At 37.6% G+C, this 25,893-nt stretch overlaps 2 protein-coding genes across 2 annotated transcripts; both read left to right on the plus strand.

The window, feature by feature from the left end:
• Positions 1 to 941: 941 nt before the first annotated feature.
• Positions 942 to 3,202, plus strand: LOC132545098 (uncharacterized). Its single transcript, XM_060208766.1, has 2 exons — positions 942 to 1,904; positions 2,030 to 3,202. Exons 1-2 carry the CDS (start codon positions 942 to 944, stop codon positions 3,200 to 3,202), a joined length of 2,136 nt encoding a protein of 711 aa, XP_060064749.1.
• A 15,664-nt stretch (positions 3,203 to 18,866) lies between these two features.
• Positions 18,867 to 24,088, plus strand: LOC132545099 (TLC domain-containing protein 2-like). Its single transcript, XM_060208767.1, has 4 exons — positions 18,867 to 18,889; positions 19,531 to 19,613; positions 22,150 to 22,232; positions 23,645 to 24,088. The coding sequence occupies exons 1-4, from the start codon at positions 18,867 to 18,869 to the stop codon at positions 24,086 to 24,088; spliced, it is 633 nt and encodes a 210-aa protein (XP_060064750.1).
• The last annotated feature ends 1,805 nt before the right edge of the window (positions 24,089 to 25,893 follow it).

A 25,893-nucleotide genomic window follows, 5' to 3' on the forward strand; every position in this document is an offset into this window, starting at 1 on the left:
AGTTCAGGCCTCTGTGTATTGATGCTCTGTCCATGCTAGGGAATGCAGTACATACATTGTCTGTGAAACGTAGGTTTCTTATGAGACAAGCCCTCCCGCCATCATATCATGCCTTATGTGGGAAAGACATGCCAATAACTTCAAATCTATTTGGGGATGATCTTGCAAGGAAGGTGAGAGACATTTCTGAGGCTAATAAGGCTTTCAATGTTTTGTCTTCACGAAAACAGGTACAGCGAGGAGGTTGGAGTGGCGGCCAGAGAGGGCGAGGGGGGTATAGCCAGTACAGAGGCTCAGCAAGGCCTTTTTTACGATCGGGCCAGCGGGGCCGGGGACAACGGCGACCCGCAAACATGCAGCAAAGTCAAAGCCAGAGCCAGACACAGAAAAAAGAATAGCCCCTAAGGTGAGTGTTCCATCTGGTAGAATCGGAGAGCGTTTAGAATTTTGGAAATCATTGACTGATGATGAATAAATTTTGGATACTTTGCGTGGTCTTACACTTGAGTTTGTAGAAATCCCTGTGCAACATAAATTGCCAGGACCAGTAGCTTTTAGTAAGGAAGAGATGGAGATTGTTGATTCTGAGGTGAATGATTTAGTATCCAAAGGGGCAATAACTCAGTCTATTCATGAGAAAGGTGAATTTGTTTCTAATTTGTTCCTGGTCCAAAAGAAAAATAGTAAATTTAGGCCAGTCATTAATTTGAGGAAGTTGAACGAGTTTGTGGTGTACCACCATTTTAAGCAGGAGACCTTAGATGTTGTACTAGAATCTGTAGAGAGAGGTGATTTCTTCACTTCTATTGATCTAAAGGATGCATATTTCAGTATACCAGTAAACAAACATCATAGGAAATACCTGAAATTCAAATGGAGAGGTATACTATATGAGTTTGACAAGTGCCCCTCGGATATTTACCAAAGTACTGAAGCCAATTATGGCTAAAGTTCGCAGCTTGTGTGTCCATGCTTTCTATTACATAGATGACTCTTTGGTCAAGGCTGCTGACAGAGAGGTTTGTGAAAGGAACTGTAGGGTGTTAGCTGGAGTTTTGGAATCTGCTTGGTTCCAGATTAGTTCCGAAAAATCTTTGTTTTCTGCTAGTCAAATGGTCATTTATCTTGGGTACTTGATAGATTCTATCACATTTACCGTTTCGTTACCAGAACAAAAGGTGAAGAAAATCATAGATGCATGTTCCCATGTCTTAGGTCAAAAGTCATTTTCTCTAAGGGAACTTGCTAGTCTCATTGGCTTGTTTACGTCATCTCTTAGAGCAGTTCGGCAGTCAGGGCTATTTTACAGATTGGTAGACAAGGAAAAGATAGCAGCCCTACATAATGGTTTGTTTTATGACGACAAGGTCAGTTTGTCTAGGTTGGCACAAACGGAGATAGTATGGTGGAGAGATAAGGTGAACAGTATGAATGGTCGGGCGATAAGACCAAGTGATCCAGATGTGATTATGGAAACTGATGCATCTGGTGATGGATGGGGAGCAAAGTTTGGCTCTCAGATAACAAAAGGTCTTTGGTCAAAAGCAGAACGTGAACATCAAATAATTTTTTTGGAATTAAAAGCTGTCTGGTTGGCATTACGATGTTTTTGTTCAGACATGTCTGATACTCATGTCAGGGTTGTGACGGATAACGTCTGTACAATTTCATATGTTAATAAGCCTGGTGGAAATGTAACAGAGCTGAATGAGTTAGCAAAAGAGATATGGCTGTGGTGTACGGAAAGAAATATTTTCATTTCTGCCTGCCACATACCGGGTGTTTTGAATGTTGATGCTGATTACTTATCACGGTCAATGCAGTCTTCGGGAGAGTGGTCATTACACCCTCTGATATTTGACAGGATATGTGGTCATTTCTTCAATCCAGATGTTGACCTATTTGCAAGTAGGTTGAATTTTAAGGTTACCAAGTTTGTCTCATGGTATCCTGATCCAGATGCTTGGTTTTATGATGCCTTTTCTATGTCATGGTCAGACTACTTACCGTATATTTTTGCTCCTTTCAGTCTGATCAGCCGTGTACTGAACAAAGTGAAGGAAGACAAAGTAAGTATGGCAATAGTAATCGTTCCCTTATGGAGAAGTCAAGCGTGGCTACCTACTCTATTGAATATTGTTGTGGATGCGCCCGCACGCCTGCCGAGGTGGCGAAACTTGCTATTGTCCCCACAGGGGGAGCCGCATCCCTTAAGAAACAGCCTGAGACTGATCGCATGTTGCGTGTCAGGAGATCTCTCCAGAAGCAGGGCTTTTCACGACAGGCTGCCACACTCGTCTTCTCCTCCTGGAAACAGTCCACGTCCAAGCAGTATGACTTGGCATGGAATAACTGGGTCTCTTGGTGTGGTGAACGACAGGTTGGTGCCAATCATCCCACTATCAAGGAAGTGATTTCCTACCTCACTCATTTGTTTAATGTAGGGAAATCTTACAGTGTTATTAATACACATAAGTGTATGTTGTCCCAGACTTTGCCATTACTAGGCCATACAGTATTGATGAACAATGCCCTAATTTCTAGGTTTATGAAGGGGGTATTCAACACTAATCCTCCTAAGCCCAGGTATTCATCGACATGGGATGTGGCACCTTTGCAGAAGTATTTGGGTGATATGTTCCCTTTGACAGCCCTGGAGGTGGATTCATTGACCAGGAAATTAGTTTGTTTGATAGCACTTACAACAGCACAAAGAGCACAAACATTGGTTAATTTAGACCTTGAACATATGCAGAATTTTGGACACTATATTGTTTTTACAGTCCCAGAACTTATGAAAACATCCAAGCCATCAAAGCCATTTTATAAAGTAACATTGTACAAATATTCTCAGGAAAGATTATGTGTAGTTTCAACCTTAAGATATTATGTGTCACAGACAGTAAACATACGGAAGAGTAATAAACATTTAGTTTCTTTCAGAAGAGGTTTGCAAGTGTCCACTTCCACAGTGGCAAGATGGATGAGAGAAGTGATGATGGCGGCTGGAATTGATCGACAGTTTAAACCTCATTCAGTTAGAGGAGCGTCTGTGTCGGCAGCATACACGGCGGGGACATCCTTGAGGGACATACTGGAAACGGCAAACTGGGCATCAGCCGAGAGCTTTAGGAGGTTCTACTTAAGAGATATTGATGACCCGGGTTCATTTTCAACCAGTGTTCTGCAGACAGGGCAGTGATAAGATGTCAATGATATAGACTTTGTGAAATGTGGTGTAATTTTGAAATACTAATGAGTGAGTGAACTTGAGTTGCAGTTTGGTTTTCTTTTTCATGGTTATCTGGAATGTTGGCGGATTCTTTGACGGTGCATATTATTTAACTAGTAAGCCGTAGGGCTGAATGGAAGAGAATCCCCCCTCATCCAAGTATCACGATGGATGAAAGGGATTCTCTGTAATGAAGCCCGGAGGCTGGAGAGTTAAATACCCTCCCAAGTCTCTGGGTTTCTATTTCTGCTGTTTAGTTTTGGATCTCCCACCCTATAGTTGCACACAATCTGCCAACATTTCTCTTTGAAATAAGCGTGTGTTTAGGCTTGGTTATGTCTTTTTATATGGTGACCTCTCACATGGGTCAGGCACGTGCAATGCAATATCGATAAGATAATTTTCAACTTTGAACTTCAGTGTCGCGCACCCAACAGGTTGACAAGTGCATATTATTTAACTCTCCAGCCTCCGGGCTTCATCACAGAGAATCCCTCTCATCCATCGTGATACTTGGATGAGGGGGGGATTTTGTAAAAACTTATTACAAATGAATGTTAAAAAGATTTTTGATAAATGTGTTTGAATAGTTAAATGTAACACTAACACCAAATATACATAAAAACAAACAGTTTCACACCCTGACAAGTCGTGGCAGCAGAAGGAAATGCACGATCTGGTGCTGATCCCTGTTTTATAACACCAAAGCGCTAAGATATTCCTGCGCTTAAAAAACTAGAAAATATACTTTGTGACAAAGTCTATTTTTTCCTTATGCAAAGTTATCTGTTCTTGTGAGAAGGTATTGTATGTTATATCTCCTGTTTGTGTGAGTTATGCCATAATTTTCTAATGCAAACAACATAAATCATACGTTATATTGTAATACTATTTAGGCAGTTTCGAATATGTGTCTACGCACCAAAAACTAGCTATACAGAAAGGGAAATTTTCATACTTTTTACATGTGGTCATGTTATGAAGGATTTCCGAGTTGGAATTTGCTGAAATGTAAGTACTTTGTTACCACAACTGTGTTTCTGATTTTAAGATAGGTGTTTCAATTAATTTTCGTCAAGAAAGTTGTAGTGTTGGGATAGAATTAGCAGTATTTTTGCATTGTTAGCCTTTTGTCAGTGAGAAACCATGACAATCAGTCTAAAGTTTCTGCTTATAACATGTACGGCTAGTGTGTTACCCTGTAATTACGTCAGTCTATAGTCTCTGTTTATAACACGCACGGCTAGTGTGTTACCCTGTAGATTACGTCAGTCTATAGTTTCTGTTTATAACATCTGTGGCTAGTGTGTTACCCTGTACATTACGTCATTCTATAGTTTCTGTTATCAACATGTACGGCTAGTGTGTTACCCTGTAATAACGTCAGTCTGTAGTATCTGTTTATAACATGCACGGCTAGTGTATTACTCTGTACATTACGTCAGTCTATAGTCTCTGTTTATAACATCCACGGCTAGTGTATTACTCTGTAGATTACGTCAGTCTATAGTCTCTGTTTATAACATGCACGGCTAGTGTATTACTCTGTAGATTACGTCAGTCTATAGTTTCTGTTTTAACATGCACGGCTAGTGTGTTACTCTGTAATTACGTCAGTCTATAGTTTCTGTTTATAACATGCACGGCTAGTGTATTACTCTGTAGATTACGTCAGTCTATCGTTTCTGTTCATAACATGCACGGCTAGTGTGTTACTCTGTAATTTCGTCAGTCTATAGTTTCTGTTTTAACATGCACGGCTAGTGTGTTACTCTGTAGATTACGTCAGTCTATAGTCTCTTTTTATAACACGCACGGCTAGTGTATTACCCTGTAGATTACGTCAGTCTATAGTTTCTGTTATCAACATGCACGGCTAGTGTGTTACCCTGTACATTACGTCAGTCTATATTTTCTGTTATCAACATGTACGGCTGGTGTGTTACCCTGTACATTACGTCAGTCTGTAGTTTCTTTTTATAACACGCACGGCTAGTGTGTTACCCTTTATATTACGTCAGTCTATAGTTTCTGTTTTAACATGCACGGCTAGTGTATTACTCTGTAGATTACGTCAGTCTATAGTCTCTGTTTTAACATGCACGGCTAGTGTATTACTCTGTACATTACGTCAGTCTATAGTCTCTGTTTTAACATGCACGGCTAGTGTATTACTCTGTACATTACGTCAGTCTATAGTCTATGTTTTAACATGCACGGCTAGTGTATTACTCTGTAGATTACGTCAGTCTATAGTCTCTGTTTATAACATGCACGGCTAGTGTGTTACCCTTAACATAAAATCTGTTTATAATTTCTATCTGTTTTAACATGCACGGCTAGTGTATTACCCTGTACATTACGTCAGTCTATAGTCTCTGTTTTAACATGCACGGCTAGTGTATTACTCTGTAGATTACGTCAGTCTATAGTCTCTGTTTATAACATGCACGGCTAGTGTGTTACTCTGTAGATTACGTCAGTCTATAGTCTCTGTTTTAACATGCACGGCTAGTGTATTACCCTGTAGATTACGTCAGTCTATCGTTTCTGTTTATAACATGCACGGCTAGTGTGTTACCCTGTAATTACGTCAGTCTATAGTTTCTGTTTATAACATGCACGGCTAGTGTATTACCCTGTAGATTACGTCAGTCTATAGTTTCTGTTATCAACATGTACGGCTAGTGTGTTACCCTGTACATTACGTCAGTCTATATTTTCTGTTATCAACATGTACGGCTGGTGTGTTAGCCTGTACATTACGTCAGTCTGTAGTTTCTTTTTATAACACGCACGGCTAGTGTGTTACCCTTTATATTACGTCAGTCTATAGTTTCTGTTTATAACACGCACGACTAGTGTATTACTCTGTACATTACGTCAGTCTATAGTTTCTGTTGATAACATGCACGGCTAGTGTGTTACTCTGTACATTACGTCAGTCTATAGTCTCTGTTTTAACATGCACGGCTAGTGTATTACTCTGTAGATTACGTCAGTCTATAGTCTCTGTTTTAACATGCACGGCTAGTGTATTACCCTGTACATTACGTCAGTCTATACTCTCTGTTGATAACATGCACGGCTAGTGTGTTACTCTGTACATTACGTCAGTCTATAGTCTCTGTTGATAACATCCACGGCTAGTGTGTTACCCTGCATTACGTCAGTATAGTCTCTGTTTTAACATGCACGGCTAGTGTATTACCATGTAGATTACGTCAGTCTATCATTTCTGTTTATAACATGCACGGCTAGTGTGTTACTCTGTAATTACGTCAGTCTATAGTTTCTGTTTATAACATGCACGGCTAGTGTATTACCCTGTACATTACGTCAGTCTATAGTCTCTGTTTTAACATGCACGGCTAGTGTATTACTCTGTACATTACGTCAGTCTATAGTCTCTGTTTATAACATGCACGGCCAGTGTGTTACCCTTAACATAACGTCTGTTTATAATTTCTGTTGATAACATGCACGGCTAGTGTGTTACCCTGTACATTACGTCAGTCTATAGTCTCTGTTTTAACATGCACGGCTAGTGTATTACTCTGTACATTACGTCAGTCTATAGTCTCTGTTTATAACATGCACGGCTAGTGTATTACTCTGTAGATTACGTCAGTCTATAGTCTCTGTTTATAACATGCACGGCTAGTGTATTACTCTGTAGATTACGTCAGTCTATAGTCTCTGTTTTAACATGCACGGCTAGTGTATTACCCTGTACATTACGTCAGTCTATCGTTTCTGTTTATAACATGCACGGCTAGTGTGTTACCCTGTAGATTACGTCAGTCTATAGTTTCTGTTTATAACATGCACGGCTAGTGTGTTACCCGGTACATTACGTCAGTCTATAGTTTCTGTTGATAACACGCACGACTAGTGTATTACTCTGTACATTACGTCAGTCTATAGTCTCTGTTTTAATATGCACGGCTTAAGTTTATAACATGCACGGCTAGTGCGTTACCCTGTACATTACGTCTGTCTGTTTTAACATACGGCTAGTGTGTTCTGTACGTCAGTCTATAGTCTCTGTTTTAACATGCACGGCTAGCGTATTACTCTGTAGATTACGTCAGTCTAAAGTCTCTGTTTTAACATGCACGGCTAGTGTATTACCCTGTACATTACGTCAGTCTATAGTTTCTGTTTATAACATGCACGGCTAGTGTATTACTCTGTACATTACGTCAGTCTATAGTCTCTGTTTATAGCATGCACGGCTAGTTTGTTACCTTGTACATTCCGTCAGTCTATAGTTTCTGTAGATAACATGCACGACTAGTGTATTACTCTGTACATTACGTCAGTCTATAGTCTCTGTTTTAACATGCACGGCTAGCGTATTATTCTGTAGATTACGTCAGTCTATAGTCTCTGTTTTAACATGCACGGCTAGTGTATTACCCTGTACATTACGTCAGTCTATAGTCTCTGTTTTAACATGCACGGCTAGTGTGTTACCCTGTACATTACGTCAGTCTATAGTTTCTGTTTATAACATGCACGGCTAGTGTGTTACCCTGTACATTACGTCAGTCTATAGTCTTTGTTTATAACATGCACGGTTAGTGTGTTACCCTTAACATAACGTCTGTTTATAGTTTCTGTACATTTCATCTAACATGTACGGCTGGTGTGTTACCCTGTACATTACGTCAGTCTATAGTTTATGTTTATAACATGCACGGCTAGTGTATTACTCTGTACATTACGTCAGTCTATAGTCTCTGTTTATAACATGCACGGCTAGTGTATTACTCTGTAGATTACGTCAGTCTATAGTCTCTGTTTTAACATGCACGGCTAGTGTATTAATCTGTATATTACGTCAGTCTATAGTCTCTGTTTTAACATGCACGGCTAGTGTGTTACCCTGTACATTCGGTCAGTTTATAGTTTCTGTTTATAACATGCACGGCTAGTGTGTTACCCTGTACATTACGTCAGTCTATAGTTCCTGTTGATAACATGCACGGCTAGTGTGTTACCCTGTACATTACGTCAGTCTATAGTCTTTGTTTATAACATGCACGGCTAGTGTGTTACCCGTGCACGGCTAGTGTATTATTACGTCAGTCTATAGTCTGTTTATAACATCTAGTGTATTACCCTGTAGATTACGTCAGTCTATACTCTCTGTTGATAACATGCACGGCTAGTGTGTTACTCTGTACATTACGTCAGTCTATACTCTCTGTTGATAACATGCACGGCTAGTGTGTTACCCTGTATATTACGTCATTCTATAGTTTCTGTTGTCAACATGTACGGCTAGTGTGTTACCCTGTACATTACGTCAGTCTATCGTTTCTGTTTATAACATGCACGGCTAGTGTATTACTCTGTACATTACGTCAGTCTATAGTCTCTGTTTATAACATGCACGGCTAGTGTGTTACCCTTAACATAACATCTGTTTATAATTTCTATTCATAACATGCACGGCTAGTGTATTACCATGTAGATTACGTCAGTCTATCATTTCTGTTTATAACATGCACGGCTAGTGTGTTACCCTGTACATTACGTCAGTCTATAGTTCCTGTTGATAACATGCACGGCTAGTGTGTTACCCTGTACATTACGTCAGTCTATAGTCTTTGTTTATAGCATGCACGGTTAGTGTGTTACCCTGTAATTACGTCAGTCTATAGTTTCTGTTTATAACATGCACGGCTAGTGTGTTACCCTGTACATTACGTCAGTCTATAGTCTCTGTTTTAACATGCACGGCCAGTGTGTTACCCTGTACATTCCGTCAGCCTGTAGTTTCTGTAGATAACATGCACGACTAGTGTATTACTCTGTACATTACGTCAGTCTATAGTCTCTGTTTATAACATGCACGGCTAGTGTGTTACCCTGTAATTACGTCAGTCTATAGTCTCTGTTTATAACATGCACGGCTAGTGTGTTACCCTGTAATTACGTCAGTCTATAGTCTCTGTTTATAACATGCACGGCTAGTGTGTTACCAGGTACATTACGTCAGTCTATAGTCTCTGTTTTAACATGCACGGCTAGTGTATTACTCTGTAGATTACGTCAGTCTATAGTCTCTGTTTTAACATGCACGGCTAGTGTATTACCCTGTACATTACGTCAGTCTATAGTTTCTGTTTATAACAGGCGGGGCTAGTGTATTACTCTGTACATTACGTCAGTCTATAGTCTCTGTTTTAACATGCACGGCTAGTGTATTACCCTGTACATTACGTCAGTCTATAGTCTCTGTTTTAACATGCACGGCTAGTGTGTTACCAGGTACATTACGTCAGTCTATAGTTTCTGTTTATAACCGGCGGGGCTAGTGTATTACTCTGTACATTACGTCAGTCTTAACATGCACGGCTAGAGTCTATAGTCTATGTTTTAACATGCACGGCTAGTGTATTACTCTGTACATTACGTCAGTCTATAGTCTCTGTTTTAACATGCACGGCTAGTGTATTACTCTGTAGATTACGTCAGTCTATAGTTTCTGTTGATAACATGCACGGCTAGTGTGTTACTCTGTACATAACATGCACGGCTAGTGTATTACCCTGTACATTACGTCAGCTATAGTCTCTGTTTTAACATGCACGGCTAGTGTATTACTCTGTACATTACGTCAGTCTATAGTCTCTGTGTTAACATGCACGGCTAGTGTGTTACCCTGTACATTCCGTCAGTCTATAGTTTCTGTTTATAACATGCACGGCCAGTGTGTTACCCTTAACATAACGTCTGTTTATAATTTCTGTTGATAACATGCACGGCTAGTGTATTACTCTGTACATTACGTCAGTCTATAGTCTATGTTTTAACATGCACGGCTAGCGTATTACTCTGTAGATTACGTCAGTCTATAGTCTCTGTTTTAACATGCACGGCTAGCGTATTACTCTGTAGATTACGTCAGTCTATAGTCTCTGTTTATAAAGTCTCTGTTTTAACATAAAGTTTCTGTTTATAACACGCACGACTAGTGTATTACTCTGTACATTACGTCAGTCTATAGTTTATGTTGATAACATGCACGGTTAGTGTGTTACTCTGTACATTACATCAGTCTATAGTCTCTGTTTTAATATGCACGGCTAGTGTGTTACTCTGTAATTTCGTCAGTCTATTGTTTCTGTTTATAACATGCACGGCTAGTGTGTTACCCTGTAGATTACGTCAGTCTATAGTCTCTGTTTTAACATGCACGGCTAGTGTGTTACTCTGTAATTTCGTCAGTCTATAGTTTCTGTTTATAACATGCACGGCTAGTGTGTTACCCTGTAGATTACGTCAGTCTATCGTTTATGTTTATAACATCCACGGCTAGTGTATTACTCTGTAGATTACGTCAGTCTATAGTCTCTGTTTATAACATCCACGGCTAGTGTATTACTCTGTAGATTACGTCAGTCTATAGTCTCTGTTGATAACATGCACGGCTAGTGTGTTACCCTGTACATTACGTCAGTCTATAGTTTCTGTTGATAACATGTACGGTTAGTGTGTTACCCTGTCATTACGTTAGTCTATAGTTTCTGTTATCAACATGTACGGCTAGTGTATTACCCTGTACATTACGTCAGTCTATAGTCTCTGTTTTAACATGCACGGCTAGTGTATTACTCTGTAGATTACGTCAGTTTATAGTCTCTGTTTTAACATGCGCGGCTTGTGTATTACCCTGTACATTACGTCAGTCTATAGTTTCTGTTTATAACAGGCGGGGCTAGTGTATTACTCTGTACATTACGTCAGTCTATAGTCTCTGTTTTAACATGCACGGCTAGTGTGTTACCCTTTATATTACGTCAGTCTATAGTTTCTGTTTATAACACGCACGACTAGTGTATTACTCTGTACATTACGTCAGTCTATAGTCTCTGTTTTAACATGCACGGCTAGTGTATTAATCTGTACATTACGTCAGTCTATAGTCTCAATTTTAACATGCACGGCTAGTGTATTACTCTGTAGATTACGTCAGTCTATAGTCTCTGTTTATAACATGCACGGCTAGTGTGTTACCCTGTATATTACGTCAGTCTATAGTCTCTGTTTTAACATGCACGGCTAGTGTGTTACTCTGTAATTTCGTCAGTCTATAGTCTCTGTTTTAACATGCACGGCTAGTGTATTACTCTGTACATTACGTCAGTCTATAGTCTCTGTTTTAACATGCACGGCTAGTGTGTTACTCTGTAATTTCGTCAGTCTATAGTCTCTGTTTTAACATGCACGGCTAGTGTATTACCATGTAGATTACCTCAGTCTATCGTTTCTGTTTATAACATGCACGGCTAGTGTGTTACCCTGTAATTACGTCAGTCTATAGTTTCTGTTTATAACATGCACGGCTAGTGTGTTACCCTGTAATTACGTCAGTCTATAGTCTCTGTTTATAACATGCACGGCTAGTGTGTTACCCTGTACATTACGTCATTACGTCAGTGTGTTCTATAGTTTCTGTTTATAACATGCACGGCTAGTGTGGCATTACGTATCGTTTCTGTTTATAACATGCACGGCTAGTGTGTTACCCTGTAGATTACGTCAGTCTATAGTCTCTGTTTTAACATGCACGGCTAGTGTATTACTCTGTACATTACGTCAGTCTATAGTCTCTGTTTATAACATGCACGGCTAGTGTGTTACCCTGTACATTACGTCAGTCTGTAGTTTCTTTTTATAACACGCTCGGCTAGTGTATTACTCTGTAAATTACGTCAGTCTATAGTCTCTGTTTTAACATGCACGGCTAGCGTATTACTCTGTAGATTACGTCAGTCTATAGTCTCTGTTTATAACATGCACGGCTAGTGTATTACTCTGTACATTACGTCAGTCTATAGTCTCTGTTTTAATATGCACGGCTAGTGTTTTACCCTGTACATTCCGTCAGTCTATAGTTTCTGTTGATAACATGCACGGCTAGTGTGTTACCCGGTACATTACGTCAGTCTATAGTCTCTGTTTATAACATGCACGGCTAGTGTGTTACCCTGTACATTCCGTCAGTCTATAGTTTCTGTTGATAACATGCACGGCTAGTGTGTTACTCTGTAGATTACGTCAGTCTATAGTCTCTGTTTATAACACGCACGGCTAGTGTGTTACCCTGTACATTACGTCAGTCTATCGTTTCTGTTTATAACATGCACGGCTAGTGTATTACTCTGTACATTACGTCAGTCTATAGTCTCTGTTTATAACATCCACGGCTAGTGTATATTAGTCTATAGTCTCTGTACGGGTATTATTCTGTAGATTACGTCAGTCTATAGTCTATGTTTTAACATGGACGGCTTGTGTATTACCCTGTACATCACGTCAGCTATAGTCTCTGTTTTAACATGCACGGCTAGTGTATTACTCTGTAGATTACGTCAGTCTATAGTTTCTGTTTATAACATGCACGGCTAGTGTATTACCCTGTACATTACGTCAGTCTATAGTTTCTGTTTTAACATGCACGGCTAGTGTGTTACTCTGTAATTACGTCAGTCTATAGTTTCTGTTTATAACATGCACGGCTAGTGTATTACCCTGTACATTACGTCAGTCTATAGTTTCTGTTTATAACAGGCGGGGCTAGTGTATTACTCTGTACATTACGTCAGTCTATAGTCTCTGTTTATAACATGCACGGCTAGTGTATTACTCTGTAGATTACGTCAGTCTATAGTCTCTGTTTATAACATGCACGGCTAGTGTGTTACCCTTAACATAACATCTGTTTATAATTTCTATTCATAACATGCACGGCTAGTGTGTTACCAGGTACATTACGTCAGTCTATAGTCTCTGTTTTAACATGCACGGCTAGTGTATTACCCTGTACATTACGTCAGTCTATAGTTTCTGTTGATAACATGCACGGCTAGTGTGTTACCCTGTACATTACGTCAGTCTATAGTCTCTGTTTATAACATGCACGGCTAGTGTATTACTCTGTAGATTACGTCAGTCTATAGTCTCTGTTTTAACATGCACGGCTAGTGTGTTACCCTGTACATTCGGTCAGTTTATAGTTTCTGTTGATAACATGCACGGCTAGTGTGTTACTCTGTATATTACGTCATTCTATAGTTTCTGTTGTCAACATGTACGGTTAGTGTGTTACCCTGTCATTACGTTAGTCTATAGTTTCTGTTATCAACATGTACGGCTAGTGTGTTACCCTGTACATTACGTCAGTCTATAGTCTCTGTTTATAACATGCACGGCTAGTGTATTACTCTGTACATTACGTCAGTCTATAGTTTCTTTTTATAACATGCACGGCTAGTGTGTCTGTACATTACGTCATTACTGTCAGTTACCCTGTACATTACCTATTGTTTCTGTTTATAACATGCACGGCTAGTGTGTTACCCTGTAGATTACGTCAGTCTATAGTCTCTGTTTTAACATGCACGGCTAGTGTGTTACTCTGTAATTACGTCAGTCTATAGTTTCTGTTTATAACATGCACGGCTAGTGTATTACCCTGTACATTACGTCAGTCTATAGTCTCTGTTTTAACATGTACGGCTAGTGTGTTACCCTGTACATTACGTCAGTCTATAGTCTCTGTTTATAACATGCACGGCTAGTGTATTCCTCTGTAGATTACGTCAGTCTATAGTCTCTGTTTATAGCATGCACGGCTAGTGTGTTACCCTGTACATTCCGTCAGGCTATAGTTTCTGTTTATAACATGCACGACTAGTGTATTACTCTGTACATTACGTCAGTCTATAGTCTCTGTTTTAACATGCACGGCTAGTGTATTACTCTGTAGATTACGTCAGTCTATAGTTTCTGTTTATAACATGCACGGCTAGTGTGTTACTCTGTAATTTCGTCAGTCTATAGTCTCTGTTTTAACATGCACGGCTAGTGTATTACCCTGTACATTACGTCAGTCTATAGTCTCTGTTTTAACATGCACGGCTAGTGTATTACTCTGTAGATTACGTCAGTCTATAGTCTCTGTTTATAACATGCACGGCTAGTGTATTACTCTGTACATTACGTCAGTCTATAGTCTCTGTTTTAACATGCACGGCTAGTGTGTTACCCTGTACATTACGTCAGTCTATAGTTTCTGTTTATAACAGGCGGGGCTAGTGTATTACTCTGTACATTACGTCAGTCTATAGTCTATGTTTTAACATGCACGGCTAGTGTATTAATCTGTACATTACGTCAGTCTATAGTCTCAATTTTTAACATGCACGGCTAGTGTATTACTCTGTAGATTACGTCAGTCTATAGTTTCTGTTTTAACATGCACGGCTAGTGTGTTACTCTGTAATTTCGTCAGTCTATAGTTTCTGTTTTAACATGCACGGCTAGCGTATTATTCTGTAGATTACGTCAGTCTATCTGTTTTAACATGCACTAGTGGCTGTATTACTAGTGTACTTTATATTACGTCAGTCTATAGTTTCTGTTTATAACACGCACGACTAGTGTATTACTCTGTACATTACGTCAGTCTATAGTCTCTGTGTTAACATGCACGGCTAGTGTGTTACCCTGTACATTCCGTCAGTCTATAGTTTCTGTTGATAACATGCACGGTTAGTGTGTTACCCTGTAGATTACGTCAGTCTATAGTGTCTGTTATCAAGATAGCACACAGACATACTAAACCAGAGGAGACGTATCAAGATAGCACACAGACATCCTAAACCAGAGGAGACATATCAAGATAGCACACAGACATACTAAACCAGAGGAGACATATCAAGATAGCACACAGACATACTAAACCAGAGGAGACATATCAAGATAGCACACAGACATCCTAAACCAGAGGAGACATATCAAGATAGCACACAGACATACTAAACCAGAGGAGACATATCAAGATAGCACACAGACATACTAAACCAGAGGAGACGTATCAAGATAGCACAGACATACTAAACCAGAGGAGACATATCAAGATAGCACACAGACATACTAAACCAGAGGAGACATATCAAGATAGCACACAGACATACTAAACCAGAGGAGACATATCAAGATAGCACACAGACATACTAAACCAGAGGAGACATATCAAGATAGCACACAGACATGCTAAACCAGAGGAGACATATCAAGATAGCACACAGACATACTAAACCAGAGGAGACATATCAAGATAGCACACAGACATACTAAACCAGAGGAGACATATCAAGATAGCACACAGACATACTAAACCAGAGGAGACATATCAAGATAGCACACAGACATACTAAACCAGAGGAGACATATCAAGATAGCACACAGACGTACTAAACCAGAGGAGACATATCAAGATAGCACACAGACATACTAAACCAGAGGAGACGTATCAAGATAGCACACAGACATACTAAACCAGAGGAGACATATCAAGATAGCACACAGACGTACTAAACCAGAGGAGACATATCAAAATAGCACACATGCATCGGAAACCAGAGGAGACGTATCAAGATAGCACACAGACGTACTAAACCAGAGGAGACATATCAAGATAGCACACAGACATACTAAACCAGAGGAGACATATCAAGATAGCACACAGACATACTAAACCAGAGGAGACATATCAAGATAGCACACAGACATACTAAACCAGAGGAGACATATCAAGATAGCACACAGACATACTAAACCAGAGGAGACATATCAAGATAGCACACAGACATACTAAACCAGAGGAGACATATCAAGATAGCACACAGACATACTAAACCAGAGGAGACGTATCAAGATAGCACAGACATACTAAACCAGAGGAGACATATCAAGATAGCACACAGACATACTAAACCAGAGGAGACATATCAAGATAGCACACAGACATACTTAACCAGAGGAGACATATCAAGATAGCACACAGACATCCTTAACCAGAGGAGACATATCAAGATAGCACACAGACATACTAAACCAGAGGAGACATATCAAGATAGCACACAGACATACTAAACCAGAGGAGACATATCAAGATAGCACACAGACATACTAAACCAGAGGAGACATATCAAGATAGCACACAGACTACCAAAACCAGAGGATACATATCAAGATTGCACACAGACATCCTCAACCAGAGGAGACATACCAAGATAGCACACAGACATCCTTAACCAGAGGAGACATATCAAGATAGCACACAGACGTACTAAACCAGAGGAGACATATCAAGATAGCACACAGACATACTAAACCAAAGGAGACATATCAAGATAGCACACAGACATACTAAACTAGAGGAGACATATCAAGATAGCACACAGACATACTAAACCAGAGGAGACATATCAAGATAGCACACAGACATACTAAACCAGAGGAGACATATCAAGATAGCACACAGACATCCAAAACAGAGGAGACATATAGCACACAGACATACTAAACCAGAGGAGACATATCAAGATAGCACACAGACATACTAAACCAGAGGAGACATATCAAGATAGCACACAGACATACTAAACCAGAGGAGACATATCAAGATAGCACACAGACATACTAAACCAGAGGAGACATATCAAGATAGCACACAGACATACTAAACCAGAGGAGACATATCAAGATAGCACATATATCTATCACACAGAAGTTTTTCGCCTTTTAATATATAGAGAACAGCTGTGATTCATAGCGTAGGTGTGGAGAAAAATGTCGCTTATGTCATTGCAAACAATATTTATTTAGCATTTATCATCAATATTTCTCATCATCGCAGCTCACAGCATGTTGGTGGGTTCAGTTTTGAATTTTGCAACGTTGACACATTTAATATAAAGGAAGCAAATTGGAGAATTGTCTTCAGAAACGTGTATGACTGGCAATACAATATCACACCGAATCTGACATAACTGACTTACAACTGTCAAGCATGCTTGTAAAAAATCTGTCTTCCACACTGAGAAAACAGGACGTTGCTTTTCATTTTGCATGATGTTTGCCAGTTTCCATGCGTCACATGTCTTGTTAGAAAGCATCATCAAAATTCTAGGTGTTGTGCTGTCATCATCATTACTTTTTAGATGGTGACAGTAAAACATGGAATTTCAATGATGGTCAGATCAACTTTAGTATATCAAAGTAATTGACATAATAGATCGTATTCTGTTGACAATTTTCTGTTTTGAAATTTTCCTATATAGATAAGGAGCAGCTATAAACATTAATGTTAAGTCAATGTAGTTAAAAATTGTTGATGTAGTAGTATGTGATAGATGCATTTGATTGGAGACAGGTAGGCTGGGGTGTGCTGATACCTTATGTAATTGATGATTATATAAACAACATACCACTGGTCTGGATTTACCTTTGGGTTTGAGGATTGAACTTCACAAAATGGTACACTTTTGAGTCTTTGATGACTGGAACAATGACTGTTTCTTTCCACACACATCCACAGGCCAAGATGTCAATTATGAAACACAGGTTGGTGATTGGCTATGCCAGCACTTCATAATCTAACACTAGCAAACAATAAATTTGGGACAGAGCTACATTGCATCTTTTCGCATCCACCAATTTTCAAAGACAAGCAATTACCTTCAATAAACCAGGTAATATTTACACAACCCATTTTATTGTGTCTGACTCCAATTTACAGGAAATGAATTTTGAAAATGCACTACAATTAATGTGTATGTTTTTTTCTTTTTATTGATTATAAATATTTGCACAATAAACAAGAGACATCTTATATAACATCAAGAGAAAAGGAATAATTTCTGCTCACTCAAAACACTTTGAAAACACCTGTAAAATATGATTTGAACTAAGCTGAATGTTCATTGTAATATCATGTTATGTAAAACAATAAAACACCAACTTTGTTTCCTTGGATAGAGGAAGAAACATTCCTTTTACATTATGCCCCAAAAAAATCAAATATTGAATGTGCAACTTTTCCCTTGTACAACCAACATAGACTTTGTGATTGTTAATACAATAGGATGTAATTCAATCACAAATCACAAGTTGTTCTGTGAAATGATGCCATTATGACAGTGATTACGTATCTATATCAATAAAGTCCATGCAAGGATGAAAAACAAATGAATGTTCACACTTTTTTTAACATTCAGTGATTGAAGCCTACTTCCTGTTTAGCTCATATCATTATTGATGCAAGATGTAGCTCAACCCCTAATCCATTGAAACATCATTTCAGTCATCAAAGACATGTGTATCGGTTCTTGTACTTCTCAAACATTGTCCCTTTACCTTAATCTCAAAGGTAATCTTGGTGTCATGGGGGTTAAGATTTTAGGTGTTTCTAGCCCCCTTGGTGACCAAAAGGAGATAATTTGAAGTGATATATCACAGTTAAGTGTCAGAAGCTACAGTTTTGAGGGCAGATTTCATCCAAACTTTTAACAAAAAAGAATTCTGAGTTAATTGTTAATAAAGATCCTTGTAGAAATCAAGTAGAACTTCCAGGGAACAGAGGTTGGCATGGCCAAATGGTGAGGAATATGTGTAGGGCTGGTCTTGAACTAAGTGTATAGAAATAGGTATTAGAACTCACAGAACTCAACTGTATGTCTCTCTGATGTGTCACTAAATGAATTCAATATAATTCACTTACTTACATATATATATATATGGCCAATAAAGTGCACTAAGTAAAGTCTATATGGCAGAGCATAAAAAGATACAGTAAGAACTGAAGAAAGGTTGGAAACTCCAACCAATCATATACCAGCTCAGTCTGAACTATAAAGATGTTATGTTGATTTTCTTTTCTGTCGTCTGTCCATTGATTCCACACTAATGAAAAAAAGCTCATAGGTCAGAATAATTCAGACTACATATACTGTAGTTTGTACATGCAAGAGCAGCCGCTTGCTTAGCATGAAGAGACAAAGAAACTATATACTACAAGAATATTGGAGGATTCATAACTTCTAGGATCTAATCCCAGGATCATAACATTGAAGTGGTACTCTCACTCTCTTACCATATATCAACATAGAGTTTGCAAAGATTTAAAAAAAAACATATAAAAACAAGTGCTTATCCCTACTATAGTCTTGAGAAACATACCTGTGACCTGATGTAAAAGCTTGATCACAGTGTCAGATCTCAACCTATAAGCATACTCTGAATTGATTGCTTTTGAGATACACTAAATATGTGTTCATGTACATACATCAATACACAAGAGAATTATTATAGCTTAAAATGACAACATGTCCATTATGAAAAACTAGTGACTGAGAAATGATACTTCTGTTTTGTATATTTTCAGTCCAGTGATTGTCTGAGAAATGATATATTTCCTTTTTGTATATTTTCAGTTTGGTTATGTATCCAGAGTTGTTTGATGACCTAGTTATTCATATTAACTACTTCACGTTTCTCATGATTCCGTTTTCAACAGGTAAGTATTCATGTACTCCATATGATAGGTGGTATACAATTGTAGTGAGCCTTTGATATTGATTGACAGTTACTATTTCCCTGAGATGTTGTGTCCAGCCTGAAGGGAAAATTGACTCAGACTGTTGACTAGCAAGACATGAAATAACTGTTTTGATACATCGATGATACAAATTCTGTTTTGGGATTATGTAGCCATTCTGATCATTAAGTAGCCATCCTGATCAATGTTGTATGTTTACACAATTCTGTTCAGAAAGATGCTTAACTATAATCATTTTAATGCTTGGATTTTATTCAAATAGTCCATGCTGGTCAACATTTTTAATTATCATCAGTAGTTTTTGATTGTTAAGATTATCAAGCATTTTGCTGTAAAGATTTTATATCAGCTTTTACATAGTCAGGTAACAATGAAATTAGTTTGACAGCCAGGTACGTAAAGCTGGATTTGTTTGGTCCATAATCATCAACTGGTTAATCTGAAATCATCCTTGGTCTGTGGTACATGATCTGTTTGTTCATCCATCTGTCCATCACATCCATCCTTCCATTCCTCAGGTTAATGTCCTTCCTAAAACAGTTCTTGTTTGTTACTTTTTCTTTTGAAATATTTGATGTCTCTACTTGACCCTGTGTTGAGACCCTTTGAGACTGCTTGGAATAAACAGAAAGATTATGAAGAATTGTTCAGGAAAACCATAAATGGATCTGTCTCAGATTTCCTATGTAAGTTTCTGTGATCTCTTAACTTCGCAGACTGAATGGTAAACAAAATTGCCAACAATTGGCCACCTGGGTAGTTATGACAATTTCAATTTTTCCCCCACCCTCATCAGATGGTGGGCTATTCAAATCACCTTTATTCCATCGTTCATCTGTAAACAATTTTTTTATCACCATTTCTTGAGAATATTGGACGGATCTTTCTCATATTTCATATGTAGGTTCCCCTTGGTCCCTAGTTGTGCCCATTTGATTTGGGTCAGATCGGAAACACAAAGTGGCGGACAAGTGGCCATCTTGGATTTTGACTTTAAAGTTTGTTATCACAATTTCATAGAAACACTCCATGCTCCTTCTCTAAAGAATTTCCTTTGTAGGTTTCCCTTCGTCTAGTTGTGCCCATGTGTTTTGGACTGTTTGGTCTGTCTGTTCTTAAACAATTTTTTGTTGTTGCTATTTCTTGAGAAGTACTTTAAGATCTCTCTCACATTTTCTAAGTAAGCTCTTTGTCTGTAGTCGTGCCCACTCGATTTTGGGACTGATCAAGAAAACCAAATGACAGACAGGTGGCCATCTTTGATTTTGAATTTGCAGGATTGTTATCAGTATATCTTGAGAAGTACTGGATAGATCTTTCTTAAATTTCAGGTGTATGTTCCCTTGATCCCTAGTTGAGCCTGTTTGGTTTTCAATCTGATCAGAATACGAATATGGCCAACAGGCAGCCATCTTGGATTTTGACTTTGAAAGTTTGTTCCTAGTATTTCTTGAGCAAAATAGCATAGATCTTTCTCAAATTTTATGTATAGGTTCTTCATGGTCCCTAGTTGTGCCTGTTTGAGTTTGGGACTGATCAGAAAAGCAAAATGGCAGATAGACAGCCATCTTAGATTTCACCTAGTGAAAATTGTTATCCGATTTTCTTAAGAAGTACGGAATGGATATCTCTCAAATTTCAAACGGATGTTCTATTAATCTCTACTTGTACTCATTTGATTTTTGGACTGATCAGAAGAAACAAAATGGCTTTCAAGCGACCATTTTGAATTTGGCAAGTACAGATTATCATGGCTATTTCTGTAAGGGAACGTTCAAATGCCTTATCATTAAGAGCAAAAACACAGAAGAGGAGAGAAAAGAAGGGAAAAATCCAACTTTCAAAGAACAAATAAAGGTCAAACAATGGCAGGCACAGGATTCCTTTAGGGTCACTTGGGTTTTCTTTTTTTTTATGGCAAATTTCTTTTGAATATTTCTTTTGGACACTTGTTTGATTTTAATTTTAAAACTTATTTGAGAGAAAAAACGCTGTTTCTTTGGAAGTGCCTGATTAGTCCTTCAAATTACACATGATTTGCATTGGTTTCATGTTGTACCTTTAAAATTTTTGTACAGAATGGAGAGAAATATCTTCATAGTTTTATCTGATTTGTAGTGAAAAATCTGTTCAGTAAAATTCCAGTGAGCACTTGGGTTAATTGTTTGGAAAATTCAAGATGGATAAGAGTAGACCACGACAAAAACTAATAAATTGCATACAGTGTATGTGATAAATAGAAGTGGCTTGTCAAAACCTTTTAACAGAATGGATTGTGAACTTCCAACCTGTTGATTTGTTAAAGTTATCATAAGGTATACATAAGTAGCATTAACATACTGACACAAAATTTCTTGTTTGAGAAAATGAAAACACTAAAAAGTGTTATTGATAACTTATTGATTTAAATCAGCCTACTTTATATCTCATGGTATTGATCACATAGGCTCTTACTTAGTACCTACTTAATTATATTCTCTTTCCTGTTTTTCAGGGTATTTTCTGTATGATTCCATTGATATGCTGATCAACAAAAAACTACGTCAAAATTGGGAGGTCACCATCCATCATATTGCTGTAAGTTTTATGAAAAATATTTTGTTAATAAATACATGTCATACTCTCAGTCAGGGAATATATACATGTCATACTCTCAGTCAGGGAATACATACATGTCATACTCCGAGTCAGGGAATATATACATGTCATACTCTCAGTCAGGGAATATATACATGTCATTCTCCGAGTCAGGGAATATATACATGTCACATACTCCGAGTCAGGGAATATATATATGTCATACTCTCAGTCAGGGAATATATACATGTCATACTCCCAGTCAGGGAATATATACATGTCATACTCTCAGAGAATATATACATGTCATACTCCCAGTCAGGGAATATATACATGTCATACTCCCAGTCAGGGAATATATACATGTCATACTCCCAGTCTGGGAATATATACATGTCATACTCTCAGTCAGGGAATATATAAATGTCATACTCTCAGTCAGGGAATGTCATACTCTCAGTCAGGGAATGTCATACTTCCAGTTAGGGAATATATACATGTCATACTCTCAGTCAGGAAATAAATACACGTCATACTCCCAGGCAGGGAATATATACATATCATACTGCCAGTCAGGGAATATATACATGTCATACTCCCAGTCAGGGAATATATACATGTCATACTCCCAGTCAGGGAATATATACATGTCATACTCCCAGTCAGGGAATATATACATGTCATACTCCCAACCAGGGAATATATACTTGTCATACTCCCAGTCAGGGAATATATAAATGTCATACTCCCAGTCAGGGAATATATAAATGTCATACTCTCAGTCAGGGAATGTCATACTCTCAGTCAGGGAATGTCATACTCCCAGTTAGGGAATAGATACATGTCATACTCCGAATCCAGGAATATATACATGTCATACTCCCAATTAGTGAATATATACATGTTAACTCCCAGTCAGGGAATATATACATGTCATACTCCCAGTCAGGGAATATATACATGTCATACTCTCAGTCAGGGAATATATACATGTCATACTCCCAGTCAGGAAATATATACATGTCATACTCTCAGTCAGGGAATATACATGTCATACTCCCAGTCAGGGAATATATACATGTCATACTCCCAGTCAGGGAATATATACATGTCATACTCCCAGTCAGGGAATACAGAGAATGGTAATGTCTAACACAGAATTTCATGGTATGGATTGTTCTCTTGATTGTGAAGTAATACAAGCAACATAGACTAATAATGTTAGGGTGAATGTTGTGTTTGTTTATGTTCATCTTCTCTGTAATTTCCAAATGTCTTCTTAGAGACCTGGAGATTCAGAAATGAAATAATATTTTTGATACATTCGTTTTTTGGGTTTGTTATTTTCTGTCCCATATTTAGATTTCTAAATGAAAATAGGACTAGCGTTTTTTACATGTCTTTGTTCACAGGTGGCGTCCATGTTTTGGTTCAATTTCCAACAGAAGTTGTGCATCGGCTATAACGTTTTGGCACTAATGGCTGAAATAAACAGCTTTTTCCTGCATACACGAAAGTTGTTACAGATGATGAAGGTTGATTATAACTCTACATTTTATAAACTTGTGTGCCTCTGTAATATAGGAACGTTTTCTGTATTTCGAGGTTACTCCAACGTTAGAATATTGGTTGGAATGTACATTGAATTTGACAGAGTCCCAAAGTTTTACTTCAAATGTCTAACAATGTCTATGACTTGTATGTCTCTTATAAACATTATTCTCTTCTGGAGGCTGCTGAAGAGTGATTTCCTGCGTAATCGGGTAAAACAGCCTGTTAACTCAACCGTTAAACCAATCAATCCTGAAAATAACATAAATGGTAACCGCCACACAGCACATATGAAAGTGGAATAATATATAGATTTGAAAATATGAGTGAAAATTAAAAGTGCAGAGCTGTGATTAAGTCTACAAATGAAGAAAAGTTTGAAGGCGTTGTATCAAATACTTAATGTATTTCAAGTAAATTGAATAGTCTGTTATTATAAGATGGAACTTTTATTTTATGGAGAGAAAGGATGCAGAAAAAGGAGAAATATGTCATAATTTTTATTACTGTGATGTACTTTAAGCTTTAGCTGCAGCATTACTTAATATTTTAGTAAGAATGAAGGTAAAAAGATCTATTAACAGAGACTATACTAACAAGTGTTTTATCATAATAATAATCAAAGATCTGGTTTGTATGCAACAAATACCTTCGTAGTGTTTGGAAATCAATTACTACAAGTAATACTGGATGTTCATAGAATTCTTTTTTTAAGGAATTCAAGGTACATGGTGCAGAAGATATTTCAAATAGTTACCAGGAACAAGTAGATACGAATAGATGTCATGTATATATATATATGTGTGTACTTTTTATTTTTAATATTTGAGTTTGATTCATCTTGATCATGCATTTGATAATGACTAGATACCATCAGTGAAGTTGTAAACAGTATGATAGATTGTTTGATGTGAATCAGTTTTCTATTTGTGTTGTACAATACTGCTTGTCTCATTTAAGACTTTGTAGAACAAAACTAAATATGTCTAGGTATATGTTCAGATTGGATGTGCCAATATTTTTATCTAGATTCCAAGATGATTCTGAAGATGTCTTTATTGTTGACAGTGTTTATACCAGACATTTATCATAAGTAAATGCAATGTTTCATTATTTACAGATAATCTCCATAATCATTTCCTTTTGTTTCATCAAATAAGTTTATGATAAAATTTAAAGAAAATGCCTTGTAAAAATGGTTGTCAGTTTAATTTTTTTTTCTTATAAAATTACACCTTTTATTTGTGGCAAGAAATTGGCAAATAACAACATCCCTTCTTGTATTAAGTTGATTGTATAAAGAGATTAAGTTTAACTGAACATTTCAGTTCCCCAACAATGAAAGTTGTTACTGCTCTGTATATTCTTTGAATAAACAAAATGGGAAATTAGGGTTACAAATCTTTAAACTATTTTTCTAGAAATATAGCATGTTTATGGTTCTTCTGTAACATGACTTTTTGTCAGTTCTTTGACTGCTGCTAGAAGGAGATGTTGGCATGACAAACTTATTGTCTGTTACTGAAGTGTGAGATGAAGTCTGACTTACACATCTAAGTACAGTACTTCAATTTTTTTTAATACTTAATCCTATTACATCACTATCCATAATTCTGTTAGCCTGTTGCTAGTAGAAATTGATATTGAAAATACATTATCATAAGTATCAGTTATTTCATTTCTTTAAGATAAAAAGTTCAGACTTTTTTGAGTCTGTTTTATGCTTCATGTTCCATGACTGTTTACTGAAGTGAAATAACAAACTTGTCAGATAGGATTGAGTATGCCAAAACTTTTTTAACATAAAACATAACATCAAATGAAATAGGCAAAATTCAGCAGCATAATTAATGTGGTTGGTGTGTGGGAACAAAAGAATTAAACATTAAAATGTAATTGGGTAATTAATGAGGTATCAATAATAATAAGGAAACACCAATTTGCTTTCATTAAAAAAAAGGTCACAGTCAAATTCAGTATTTGTTAGAAATCTTAATACCATGGCCAATGTCTAGAAAACCATATTACTACAGCATAGATTCAGGCCTACATTGACTAGAATCCGCTTCAACATTTGTGTTATTGAGTGACCCAATCAAAACGACTTAGA

This window comes from Ylistrum balloti, unplaced genomic scaffold (genome assembly GCF_031769215.1).
Source record: "Ylistrum balloti isolate Yb309-2 unplaced genomic scaffold, AGI_CSIRO_Ybal_v1 Utg369826, whole genome shotgun sequence".
Classification (NCBI taxonomy): domain Eukaryota; kingdom Metazoa; phylum Mollusca; class Bivalvia; order Pectinida; family Pectinidae; genus Ylistrum; species Ylistrum balloti.